We start from the raw sequence: 12,464 nt of genomic DNA, 5'->3' as shown, positions 1-12,464 counted from the left end.
ATGTATATACTTACAGATATATTTATATATCTATGTATATACTTACAGATATATGTACATAATATCTATGTATATATAGTTATATATACACATAATATATGTATATACACATATAAATAGAAATACATAATATATGTACACATATAGATATGTGTGTGTGTGTATATATACACGCATATTTTCTCATGTCTTTCTTTGAACTGGCTTTGTTATCCTACTGGTTTCCTCATTAATAAGTTAAAACTTGACTTGTGCTTATTCTATATTTGTGTGAGAATGCTTTTTAACATTTAAAAAATTATACATTTGACATTTTATATGAGTATAATTTGGCCAAATATTTTAAGTCTTAAAAATGTACATGCTTTTTAACCTAGCAATTACATGTCTAAGAATTGATCCTAAGGAGGTAATGTGTGCTCAAAGATTTAGCTCTGAGAATGTTTATAGATGTGCTGTGTATAATAATGAAATGCCAGAAACAAATATTCCACTTTAGGGCACTGATTAATACCTAAATGTGTGTGTGTGTGTTTGTTTTGGGGTTTGGGCTTTTTTTTTTTTTTTTTTTAAGACAGTCTCATTCTGTCACCCAGGATGGAGTGCAGCAGTGCGATCATGGCTCACTGCAACCTCAAACTCCTGGGCTCAAGCAGTCCTCCTGCCCCAGCCTCCTGAGTAGCTGGGACTACAGCGTGTGCCACCATACCCCGCTCCTAAATGTGTTTTAAGAATGGTTGTTTCCAGGTATGTAAAATTTGTAACTTTAAATTTTTTCTTTTATCTTGTTCAGATTTTCTTGTGACACTTTCAAAAGAAAAAAGTTTGAAAGTCACAAAGTCTAGTTACCCTGTTCTCATTCTTGTTGACATCTATTGAGGTACTTAGCCCCCGACTATAGTTGTTCCCTCTGTCCCAGTTCCTGCTACTATCTTAGGGAAATTCAGAGTCCTTAAACAGAATTGATCCAATACTCTGGCTTTTTCATTCCTTAATTTCCCATTTCCAGTGATCTTTACCTCCTCTTCACTTTTGTAATTCACTCTAAGACATTTAGATTCTGTTTTCATTCAGAATTAGTCATTGGTCCTCTCTAACACTTTTCTGCTTTTTCCTCCGCTTTGCAGAGGAAATGCCTTCATTTTTTTCTGATTTAAAAAAGCAATGCATGTTTGCTGGAAAAACTTTTCAGAAAATACAGAAAGATTTTTAAACAAATTAAAACATTGCAACTAGTGGATTAGCACTCAGCATGTTGGTAACCTTAGAAACATATTGCTGGGAATAGGTTTTCTTGTTTGTTTTATCTAAATGAGATCTTACTATTCATTTTACTTTTATTATCTGCTTCTTGCCTGAACAATTTATCTTTCCAAGTGAATAAATACAGATCTACATTGACATTATGAAAAATAATTAATCGTACAGCTATAATATTCTTTAACCCAGGGTGTCTCAACTTCAGCACTATTGACATTTTGGGCTGAATAATTCTTTGTTGTGGGAGGCTGTGTTGTGCATTGAAGGATATTTAATGCCTCCCTGCCCTCTATCAGTACAGTACTAGATGCCAGTAGCTCCCATCCCTAGTTATGACAATCAAAAATGTCTCCAGATATTTCCAAATGTCTGCTGTGGGCAATACTAACTCAAGTTGAGAACGACTGATCTAACCAATCTGCTATTGTTTGACATTTAGATTTTATCTACTTTGTCACAGTTTAAAGCAGCAGCACTGATGAAGCTCCTAACATATACAAACTCAACACATCTTCAATTACTTTTATAGCATACATTTCTAGCAAGGAATGGCACATTTAAAATTTTGATGTCTATTCCCAGACTTCCCTCCAGAAAAATTGTATTAATTTAGAATACCATTGAAACAGCATAAATGTCATTTCCTGAGATCCTGTCTACTTCCAGGTATTGTCAATCTTTTTAATTTTGCTTTGTGATAAGCAAAACAAAATATTACTTTACCTTTTTAACTTATAATTCTTTGATTGCTTACCAGGTTACTACGTTTATTAGCTATTTGCATTACTGCTTTTATGAACTGTTTATTTGCTCATTCTTGATTTTGTCAGAATTATTAATTTCTTATTCCAGTTTATAATTTTTCTCATAACCTGATTTAAACCTTTCTTCTTATAACCTTTATAAGGCTTTCTGTACAGAAGTCATACATTTTTATATTTTTAAATATTTTTATTATGGTTTTACCTTTAATGGTGCCATGCTTAGAAAGATCATCTCTAGGGCCAGGCCTGGTGGCTCACGCCTGTAATCCCAGCACTTTGGGAGGCCGAGGCAGGCAGATAACTTGAGGCCAGGAGTTCGAGACCATCCTGGCCAACATGGCAAAACCTCATCTCTACTAAACGTACAAAAATTAGCTAGGTGTGGTGGTGGGCACCTGTAATCCCAGCTACTGAGGAGACTGAGGAAGGAGAATTGCTTGAACCTGAGAGGTGGAGGTTGCAGTGAGCTGAAATTGTGCCACTACACTCCAGCCTGGGTGACAGAGCAAGACTCCGTCTCAAAAAAAAAAAAAAAAAAAAAAAAATCACCTCTAAAATCTCTAAACTTCAGTATTTTACTCTATTAGGCGAACCTTTTATTTTGCTGTTATCTTTCATACTCTAACACTAAATCTTTTTTCTCTCTAGACCAGTGCACCTTAAACTTGAATGTACATATGCATCATCTGGAAATCCTATTAAAATGTGTGTTCTGATTCAGTAGGTTTGGAGCGCGGTGAGAGATTCTGCATTTCCAACAAGCTCCCAGGTGATGCCAGTGCTGTCCCTGGCTCGCACTCTGAGTGTTACTAGCTCCTAAACCTTCAGCACTCAGTCTTCTGTACCCCCTACCTCCATTCTCTGACTCCTTCCTGAAGTTGCTTCCCTTCCTACCTAGTGTGAACCCCAGTGGCAGCAATTTCAGCTATAGCTCATCTCTGTTTTTCCAGAACAACAATCCTGGCAATCTCCATTCCAGTATTGATGAAGCCACCATTTCTTCCAGTCTCCAGCCACAGCACCTTGCAGGAAAACAGATAGTGTCCATAAGATACGATTTCTAAGGTACATCAGCAAGCCTTCACTTTGCTCCCACTCAGTTCCATTTCCCATTCCTAGAGTAACTTTGCCTAAAGTTAATCTCCTCAAGCTCTAGTCCCCCTCCTCTCAGACCTCTTAGTCAATGAACAACAATGAAAGGAGAACTTCTTTAACCCATCCAGTGGAAATAACATTTAGCATAGTGACTACTGCACAATTAAAAAACAAAAACAAAAAACAACCAAAAAAACCTACTCAAAGACTAAACAATATCATATTAAGATTTTCCAACTCTTGGGCCAGGCAAAGTGGCTCACTCATGTAATCCCAGCACTTTGGCAGGCTGAGGCAGAAGGATCACTTGAGGCCAGTAGTTCAAGACTAGCCTGGCCAACATGGTGAAACCCGGTCTCTACTAAAAATGAAAAAGTTTGGCAGGTGTGGTGTAAAAATACAAAAGTTAGGCAGGTGTGGCGATGCGCGCCTGTAATCCCAGGTACTTTAGAGGCTGAAACACAAGAATCGCTTGAACCTGGAAGGTGGACGCTGCAGTGAGCTGAGATTGCACCACTGCACTCAAGTCTGGGCAACAGAGTGAGACTGTATCTCGAAATAAATAAATAAACACATAATAAAGCAACTTCTCTTAAAAAAAAAAAAAAAAAAAAAAAAGATGGCTGGGCGCCATGGCTCAGGCCTCTAATCCCAGCACTTTGGGAGGCTGAGGTGGGCAGATCGCCTGAGGTCGGCAGTTCCAGACCAGCCTGGCCAGCATGATGAAACCCCGTCTCTAGTAAAAATACAAAAATTAGCCAAGAGTGGTGGCAGGCGCCTGTAATCCCAGCTACTCCGTAAGCTGAGGCAGGAGAATTGCTTGAACCTGAGAGGCGCAGGTTGCAGTGAGCTGAGATCAGGCCGATGCACTCCAGACTGGGCAACAGATCGAGACTCCGTCTCAAAAAAAATATATATATAATATATATACTTTTTATATATAAATATATTATATATATTACATATATAATATATATTTATATATATATTATATATATTATATATATTAATATATAAAATATATTTTTTCAACTCTTGGAAAATTCCCCTTAAAGAGTTATGAATTAAGCTGGTTATTTAATAAACACTTCACACTGTTCTTACAATGTGCCTGCCAACTTTATTTAGGCAGGTACAATTAAGACTTCCATTTTATAGACCAGAAAATAAGGCACAGAGTCGACACAGTCACTGACTGTCCGTGCAAGAATTGGCGCCCATCCCGTGAGCGCCTCAGCTCTTTAACCACTCTTCTCTGCTGCCGCAGAATCACAGGAAGTCTCAGGGAGGCCTGAGAACTCAATTCTAGGAAAAGTATCTGTATCTGTAAGAATGAAGGAGCAGGGAATCTAACAGTTCTCAGCTCTTGAAGGCACATTAGATTCATTCAAGGTCCTCTTTAAAAATACACTTTCTTGGGCCTCCATGAGAAAAACTCTATTCAATTAGTCGGGGGCTTGCATCCGTATTTTTAGTCTGTAAAAGAGGAATGTTATCTGAAATCAGTGGTTTTCAAACTTTTTGTATCCCCCGGACCTTGACACGGGCCCCAATACCCTGACACGGTTACTGAGAATCCAGGAGAGAGAGAAGTGAGGAGAGGGGGAGAGAGAGACGGGGAGAGAGATAGAGGGAGAGAGAGGGGGGGAGACAGAGGACAGAGACGGAGTGGGGGCGGGGGGAGAGAGAGAGAATGAGAATGATTTTTTTAGAGAGGTAAAAAGGGCTGGCCTTCGCCACAAACCACCTCTCAGGTTTAAGTGAAGCCTTCGTTCTCTCCTGCAGAGACTGTGCCATCCTTCCAGAAATTAGCATTTTAGGACGAGAGACCTGGAATTGGCCTAAGACTCAGGTGCAGGTGGGGGAAGCATCGGATTTACAACAGTGGTCCTGCCTTCTTCCATGTGACTTCCAGTTTTAAATTCAATTCTAATTTACTCAAATCCCACCCACTATGTAAATTTGTAGGAAAATATCCTGCACTCTGCACTTCGTGGGATTTAAAACTTCCACACAGGCGCGCGTTCTTTCTTGAAGCCCCGCGATTGCTGAGCCTCGCTGGGCAGCTTGGCACCGCTGGGAGCTTGGCTCGCCCTGCCAGGGCCGACGCAGCCCATCTCGCAGGAGCCCGCGCGGGGCTCAGGGCACCCAGGACTCCGGACGCGTCCCGGCTCCAGGTGGGCCCCGGCACCGCCAACCGCAGGAAACCGGCCGAGTCCTAAACTTCTTCCAAGTAGCTGCAGCCAGCGACAGAGAGTGTCCCTCAGTGGAGCGTCCTGTGGCTGCCCAGGCCACAGCCACGGCCGAGGCGATGACACACTTCTAACCTGGGGCGCCAGCAAAGGCTGTCCGCGAGCGGCGACTCCATGTCCCGCAGCCCTCCGCCCCGTTCCGCCGCCCGCCCCCCGGTACCGGCAGCAGCGCCACCAAAGGGCACACCGCGCGGGCGCCGGCTCTGCTAGGTGCGAAGGCGGCTGAGGCCCCGCCCGGGAGGCACCCGCGCGGCTCCGGAGTGGGCCGGAGGGACGAACGGGGGCGGGGCCCAGGCGCGCCCGCCCCCTGACCTGGCTATAACACCCGGCCCCGCCGGGCAGCCGCGGGCGGGTGGAGGTGCGCGCCTGGGACTTGGTGAGGCTGGGGGCTCGCGGGGCCGGGCGCAGCTGCGGCAGCTGCTGGGCGGCGGAGGCGCCGGGAGGAGGAGGAGCGGGAGACGCCGGCGGCTGGGTTGAGGGCACCGAGGTGTCCGTGCTCCCGTTCCCGGTTGCACGGCTCACTCCCGAAGGTGTTGCTTCCAGCTTTTGCCTCCTTAAAAGGCAGGAAGCGTCAGTGTCGGGAGACCCTGAGACCTGAGTACCGAGCCGTAGCCGGTGATGCCCGCGCCTGCCCTCATGTGTTCTCAGGTTCTTATTTTTGTTCATCTCTAGAACATGAACTTCCCGTACCTCTGGCTAGACCTGTTGCTGCCTTTGGTAGCTGCGCTGGATTTCAACTACCACCACCAGGAAGGGATGGAAGCGTTTTTGAAGACTGTTGCCCAAAACTACAGTTCTATCACTCACTTACACAGTATTGGGAAATCTGTGAAAGGTAGGGTCCGTCTCTGCACACTTTCCCAGACCCTTAGTACTCCCTTTCAGTATTCATTAAGTATGCCCCAGCTTCCTGTCTGCTCTTCCATGCACCTACTCTGAGTGGCACAGAACGGGTCAACCGGTACCACGCGTGTTGGTTGATTTCTGCTTTTGTTGGGAGGAATAGTAGGAAGAACTGAATTTTACTGGACTTGTCCGTTGTAATTCAGTGTCACTGAGTCCTTTGCTAATATTATTGGAGTTCTGTCTTTTTGGATCTTGCAGACATTGGTTATTTGGGATGTGTGTTTTAGTTCCTTTTCAAGATAAACTCCCAAGTAAATCCATTTATCCGTTTCAATTCCCCTTTGTGTGGGCTTCTTTAAATATGACTTGGACTGTTAATATCATTTCTTCAAGTCTCTTTTAAACTGAAATAATGCAGTTTTGTTGGTAAGATTTCTATGTCATATGTAATTAGTCTTTTATTTAAAGTTATGCAAAACTATCATTTCTGCAAGGTTCTTTTAATCTAAGTAGTACAATTCTGTTGGTTAGATTTGTGTCATGTATAATTAACCCTATGGCTTAAAGTTATGCAAAAAAGTGGTTCTATGATTAAAGGCTGTTTTCAAAATGTATCCATTTAAAGAAGACAATGCTAGATAATGAATATACGTTAGTAGTGATTGAAACTCTTCCCAGCATTTTCATATTTATCATTAATAATTTATTGTTCTAAGTTAGAAACTACATAGAGTTATTTTCATTTTTATAGACAGCAAGTTTGAATCAAAGAAATTAAATAATTTGTTCAAGGTCTCCCAGATGGTGAATTTTATAGTCAGCACAGGCATCCATTCGGACAAGGCAAATAATTTGATCAGATATCGTTATTTCTTTTTTATTTCTTTTCTTTTCTTTTCTTTTTTTTTTTTTTTTTTTTTTTTTTGAGACGGAATCTCACTGTTGCCCAGGCTGGAGTGCAGTGGTATGATCTCAGCTCACTGCAACCTCCACCTCCCGGGTTCAAGCAATTCTCCTGCCTCAGTCTCCCGAGTAGCTGGGATTACAGGAATGCGCCACCACGCCTGGCTAATTTTTTTGAATTTTTAGTAGAGACGGAGTTTCACCATATTGGCCAGGCTGGTCTCGAACTCCTGACCTTGTGATCCTCCTGCCTCGGCCTCCCAAAGTGCTGGAATTACAGGCGTGAGCCACAGTGCCCAGCCGAGTTATCGTTATTACTTAATCATCTTTTATTATCCTGATGTTCCCAAAGAGGTTACCAGAAAACTTAGTCCTTAAATCAAAAGTTTCAAAAAATTTATGTAATTTGGATCTCAGCTTTTTGTAAGGTGTGTTCAAACTCTACCTGGATTTTAGCTCTGAGCTTTTGAGTCGATTGAGAGTCTCATAATTACCATATTCTTAATCATTTTTCAAAAAAAAATCAAGGCTATGGCTTCTATATTAAATAAAAAGTATTATATAAATGTATTTATGTACAATGCAAAGTCAACATCCTGGACTGTGTGTAGTAGTAACTTTGTTTTTAAACAGCATTGCCAAAGAGTTGGTGCCAGATTACTCTGTATTACTCTATAATCCAAAATTATAGAGGTTGGGTGTGTGAGAAATCATATCTTGAATCAGCATACATATTCAGCCTTCTGAAATCATTTTCCCCTAGGGCTAGAGTAGAGCAATTTAAAAAGATCTAGGAATACTAATTTTATTAATTAAAAAATATATAGAACATAACCAGCTTGAGTTATTGTTCAGTCATCATTTCAACCACAAGATGATGAGGATGTTGTTAATTTTAAGTGCTAAGTGATTTGGTAAGGTTTTGTATTTTCAAACACAATGTGCTTGTGACAGCTGGGGGCTCTCTTTCCTAATATGAATCAGCAATTGTGATCTATCCTGCATGATGTCAAACCACAATCACAGTGAAAGTCAGCAGGCTTAATTTTTTTTTTTTTTAATTTTTACCTTCTATGCACTCTTGCGGTTAAAGGCTTGAGGAGTTATCATGTAAAAATGAAATCTGGCACTACTGTTTAAATATTTGTGTTGAATATGTTGTTCTGAATAATAACTCAGATTAAGAAAAATCCCAAATCTGCCATTTGGCTCCAAGTGGTAGATTAAACTGTATGCCAGTAACTGGGAGTCAGTTGCCGAAGTGTCACTGCACTTTAGTGTGACAGTTGAGAGATGGTGCTCCTTTGTTGGTGCTCTTTTTCACTAGATATTTTCCCTAACCATTCTGCCTTCTGGCGTAAGATAAGTTTGCTTAGAAAACAAAATTTATGACCAGGCCCAGTGACTCATACCTGTAATTCCAGCACTTTTGGAGGCCTATGCGGGAGGATCACCTGAGGTCAGGAATTTGAGGCCAGCCTGGCCAACATGGTGAAACATTGTCTCTACTAAAAATACAAAAAATTAGCTAGGCGTGGTGGTGTGCACCTGTGGTTCCTGCTACTAGGGAGGCTGAGGCAGGAGAATAGCATGAACCCAGGAGGCAGAGGTTGCAGTGAGCCAAGATTATGCCACTGCACTCCAGCCTGGGCGACAAGAGTGAAACTCCATCTCAAAATAGAAGAAAATAACACAGAATTTATTATACATGTGTTATTTATTTATTTATATCACATGTATTAACACGGGCAGTCTTACCCAGAAAGGAAAGTAATATTCCTACATAACCAAATACATGTTTAGTTTTTGTAAAAACTTAAATATATGTGATATGCCTATGTAAATATATGCATATCACATATTTTCTTTGTTGTAATTGTGGATTATATTCTGCTTGTTTTTTCATTTCATGTTATTTCCTTATATATTTCCATGAATTGACAAAGTCTGCAGATGTGAATTCGTTGCTGTATAGTATTCTATCCTCTTGATTATGTGAATTTTCTTAGTCATTCACCTCTGAGCATCTGTAGAGTTTTTGGTTAACTCTGTTATAAACAGGGATGCTATAAAACCATTGATACCTATCATGATAATTACCTTCTATTATTATTGGTGATTTTTACAAACTTTTTTATTTTGAAACTTTTAAAACCCACACAAAAGTTAAGCACACAGATACCCAGCTTCAGCCATAGTAGACCATATTTCAATTGAGTCTTTTGAAGGAAGTCCCACTGCCTCGCGACATAGTAAAGAAAGTCTTAGGTGAAACAAGAGATGCAAAAAAGTACTGATGACTTAGTTCAGAAAAATCAGAAAAGGTACAGTGTTCATCAGTTTGTTCATTCAATCCTCCATTCAATTAAGGAAGCACCTCCCATTTTTTGCCCCTAACCCCTTTGTCTAGAAGGATGTCTGGCACATAATCAATAATCTATATCTATTTATTTAATGGATCGAATATTTGCTGAGCAAAAGCCATGGGAGGCAAACAAAGATGTGCGTCATTCATTCCCTGCCATTAGGTAGCCCATTTTCAAATACAAACGTATTTACTGTGCATTTCTTAGAGTAGTCTCTCCACATACACCCCAAAATTAGTTTAGGAACATTTTATTATTTTTTTAAAAAATGAACCCTTGTGTTGAGAGTTGACTTTCAATAGATAGCAACGAAAGAGCTGCTCTGCTACATACAAAACCCCAAAGGGCCATTTTAAATGAGATTTCCTACTATCTATTTTAAGAATCTTGTCTTGGCTGGGTGTGGTGGTTCACGTCTATAATCCCAGCACTTCAGGAGACCAGCCTGGGCAACATGAGAGACTCCATTTAAAAAAAAAATTTAATTAACCAGGCATAATGGTGCATGCCTGTGGTCCCAGCTACTTGGGAAACTGATGCAGGAGAATCACTTGAGCCTGGGAGTTCAAGGCTGCAGTGGGTCATGATCGTGTCACTGTACTCCAGCCTGGGCTACAGAGCAAGACCCTGTCTCAAAAAAAAAAAAAGAATCTTGTCTTGCCTCTTGCTAAGTCTAATCATCATTGTATCTGAATATGGTAGGTGGGATAATAACACCTTCCTTACTAGTAATAATATTATTAGAGATTTTTTAAAGCCAGTCAAATTTAGTAGTCTCTGTTATCAAGTACTTTCCATGTCGTAGATAGTTTAATACATTATTTCAATCTCAGCAACTCAAAGTAGGCGTTATCCTCATTTATAAAACAGGTAAAATGAGGCACAGAGAGGTTAATTAACTTGCTGAAGATCACATAGCTAAGTGTTAGAAGATTCAAACTCAGATCTGCCTGTTTCCCAAGCACCTCTCTGTTCTCTTTTAAAAAGCAGCTTGACACAGATGGGGATGATTCCATGGAAGTTGAAGTCATTAGTACAGGGTTTTAGGATCATGATTTGGGCACATTTGACCTGAAGGTATAGCTTCTACCAAGGATCTAGAGCTGTTCAATTCTGTAGCCATTAGCCACTAAGCAATTGAGGAGTTGAAATATGACTAGACCAAACTGAGATGTGCTAGAAAGTGGCTTTGAAGACTTAATACAAAAAAGGAAAATATTTCACTAATAATATTTTATATTGATTACATGTTGAAATAATACTATTTTAGATATGTTATATAAGAAATATTTTTTAAAATTAATTTCAAGGCCAAGAGCAGTGGCTCACACCTGTAATCCCAGCACTTTGGGAGGCTGAGGCAGGTGGATCGTCCGAGCTCAGGAGTTTGAGACCAGCCGGGGCAACATGGCAAAACCCCATCTCAACCAAAAATACAAAAAATTAGCTGGGCATGTTGGCATATGCCTGTCATCCTAGCTACTTGGGAGGCTGAGATGGGAGGACTGCTTGAGCTTGGGAGGTGGAGGTTGCAGTGAGCCAAGATTGTGATTGTGCCACTGCACTCTAACCTGGGTGACAGAATGAGACCCCCATCTCAAAAATAAATAAATATATAAATAAAATTTAATTTCACCTGTTTCTTTTTACATTATTAATGTCACTAGTAGAAGATTAAAATTATATATATGACTTGCATTATATTTTGATCGGACTGTGCTGCTATAGAGTACAATTTGTTATTATTAATTTTTTCCTGAGTACAAAAGGATTTCTAGTTCATTTAGAAAATTTGGACCATACAACAAAGCACCAAAAAGAAAATGAAAATCTCACCATCCAAAGGAAACATTTAGTAGACTGGAATCATGCTACACAGTTTTGAGCCTTTTTACCCCCCTGAGTCAAATATCTTATTTTGTTCATCCATGCAAACATGTCTAAAACTTGATTTTAAATTTCTGTTTTGTGTCCTATCAATAGATATATTATTGTTTATTTAACTTATGCCCACTGGTGAATATTTAGTTCATTTCTAAACTTTCCCTGTTATAATCAATGCTATAGTGAACATCCTTGTGGCTAAGACAGCAAAAATCTGAGCACAGTTTTTGGAACCACCCTGCCCAAGTTCAAATTCTGGATTCTCAGTTTTGTAGCTACGTGATCATGGATCTTTAGAACAATTCCTGGCACATAGTAAGTGCTATGTAAAAGCTGCTATTATTATCATAGATACATACCCAAAAAGGAAATTACTAAGTCTAAAGCAGTTTTAAGTATTTGATATACATACCAAATTGCCTTCCAAAAAATTGTGTTGATTTATAATCTCTTGGGAAATGCATATTAAGAAAAATAAAACAACTCTTCTAAAACTTACACTAGTCATAAATCAATACTATCATTAGAGCTTTGAAAGGTGACTGTAGTATGTATTTCTCATTGATATATTTTAAGTATGAGGGAGAATTTATTTCTCTTGCATCTTTCCCTAAGAACTCTCACCTTCCCATAATCAACAGACATTTACTGAATTCCTCTACTAGGATTCCTATACCATTTCAGATGTTCAGAAATCTTCCTAACATTAGTCAAGATTCTTGCTCCTAAAAGGAAAGTACTGTGTTCACATACACAGATCTCTCATGATCACTTGCCCTGACTGGATAGATTTTAGCTGGTGATTTACCCTCAGAAAAGAGCATTGTATGTAAAATTTTGGCGCAACACTTGGTCATCCGTCACACTCTGCTCATTTCCCAAATATGCTCGTAAAACCAGTTTGCTTGAGATCCTGCATAAAATGCCTATTGTGATGCAAATGCTGACATATTGAGGATGAATATCAAGAAAACCACTAAAATCTAGGAACTTCAGCTATAATATACATGTTTGTGATTTAAAGTTATATGGGTTTAGTAAGCCTTTCCCCTTTAACATAATATGCAGAGTCCCTTTCCGAGACATTTATCAGC

General features: G+C 40.0%; 1 protein-coding gene and 1 long non-coding RNA gene across 7 annotated transcripts in view; one reads left to right on the top strand and one right to left on the bottom strand.

Moving 5' to 3' along the window:
• Positions 1–4,219: 4,219 nt before the first annotated feature.
• On the bottom strand, positions 4,220–5,509 carry LOC114670890 (uncharacterized). Its single transcript, XR_003720699.2, has 2 exons — positions 4,867–5,509; positions 4,220–4,595 (listed from the first exon to the last, which is right to left on the bottom strand). It is a non-coding gene; the product is annotated as an uncharacterized LOC114670890 (long non-coding RNA).
• Positions 5,131–12,464, top strand: part of CPM (carboxypeptidase M) — a 78,666-nt gene continuing 71,332 nt past the window's right edge. For 3 of the 6 annotated variants that reach the window (XM_077954704.1, XM_077954702.1, XM_001117353.5), the window contains exons 1-2: positions 5,718–5,747; positions 6,044–6,206. Coding sequence is in view for 2 of the 6 variants with exons in the window: in XM_001117353.5 (XP_001117353.2) it covers positions 6,047–6,206 (160 nt within the window). In the remaining 4 variants the exon portion in view is untranslated. Of the gene's footprint in view, positions 5,582–5,717; positions 5,748–6,043; positions 6,207–12,464 lie in introns of those variants that run through there. The other 3 variants (XM_077954701.1, XM_077954705.1, XM_077954703.1) reach the window with 3 other exon arrangements.

The sequence above is a fragment of the Macaca mulatta genome, chromosome 11 (genome assembly GCF_049350105.2).
Source record: "Macaca mulatta isolate MMU2019108-1 chromosome 11, T2T-MMU8v2.0, whole genome shotgun sequence".
NCBI lineage: Eukaryota > Metazoa > Chordata > Mammalia > Primates > Cercopithecidae > Macaca > Macaca mulatta.
Note: the sequence above shows the minus strand (reverse complement) of the source record. Positions and strands in the feature narration are given on the sequence as shown.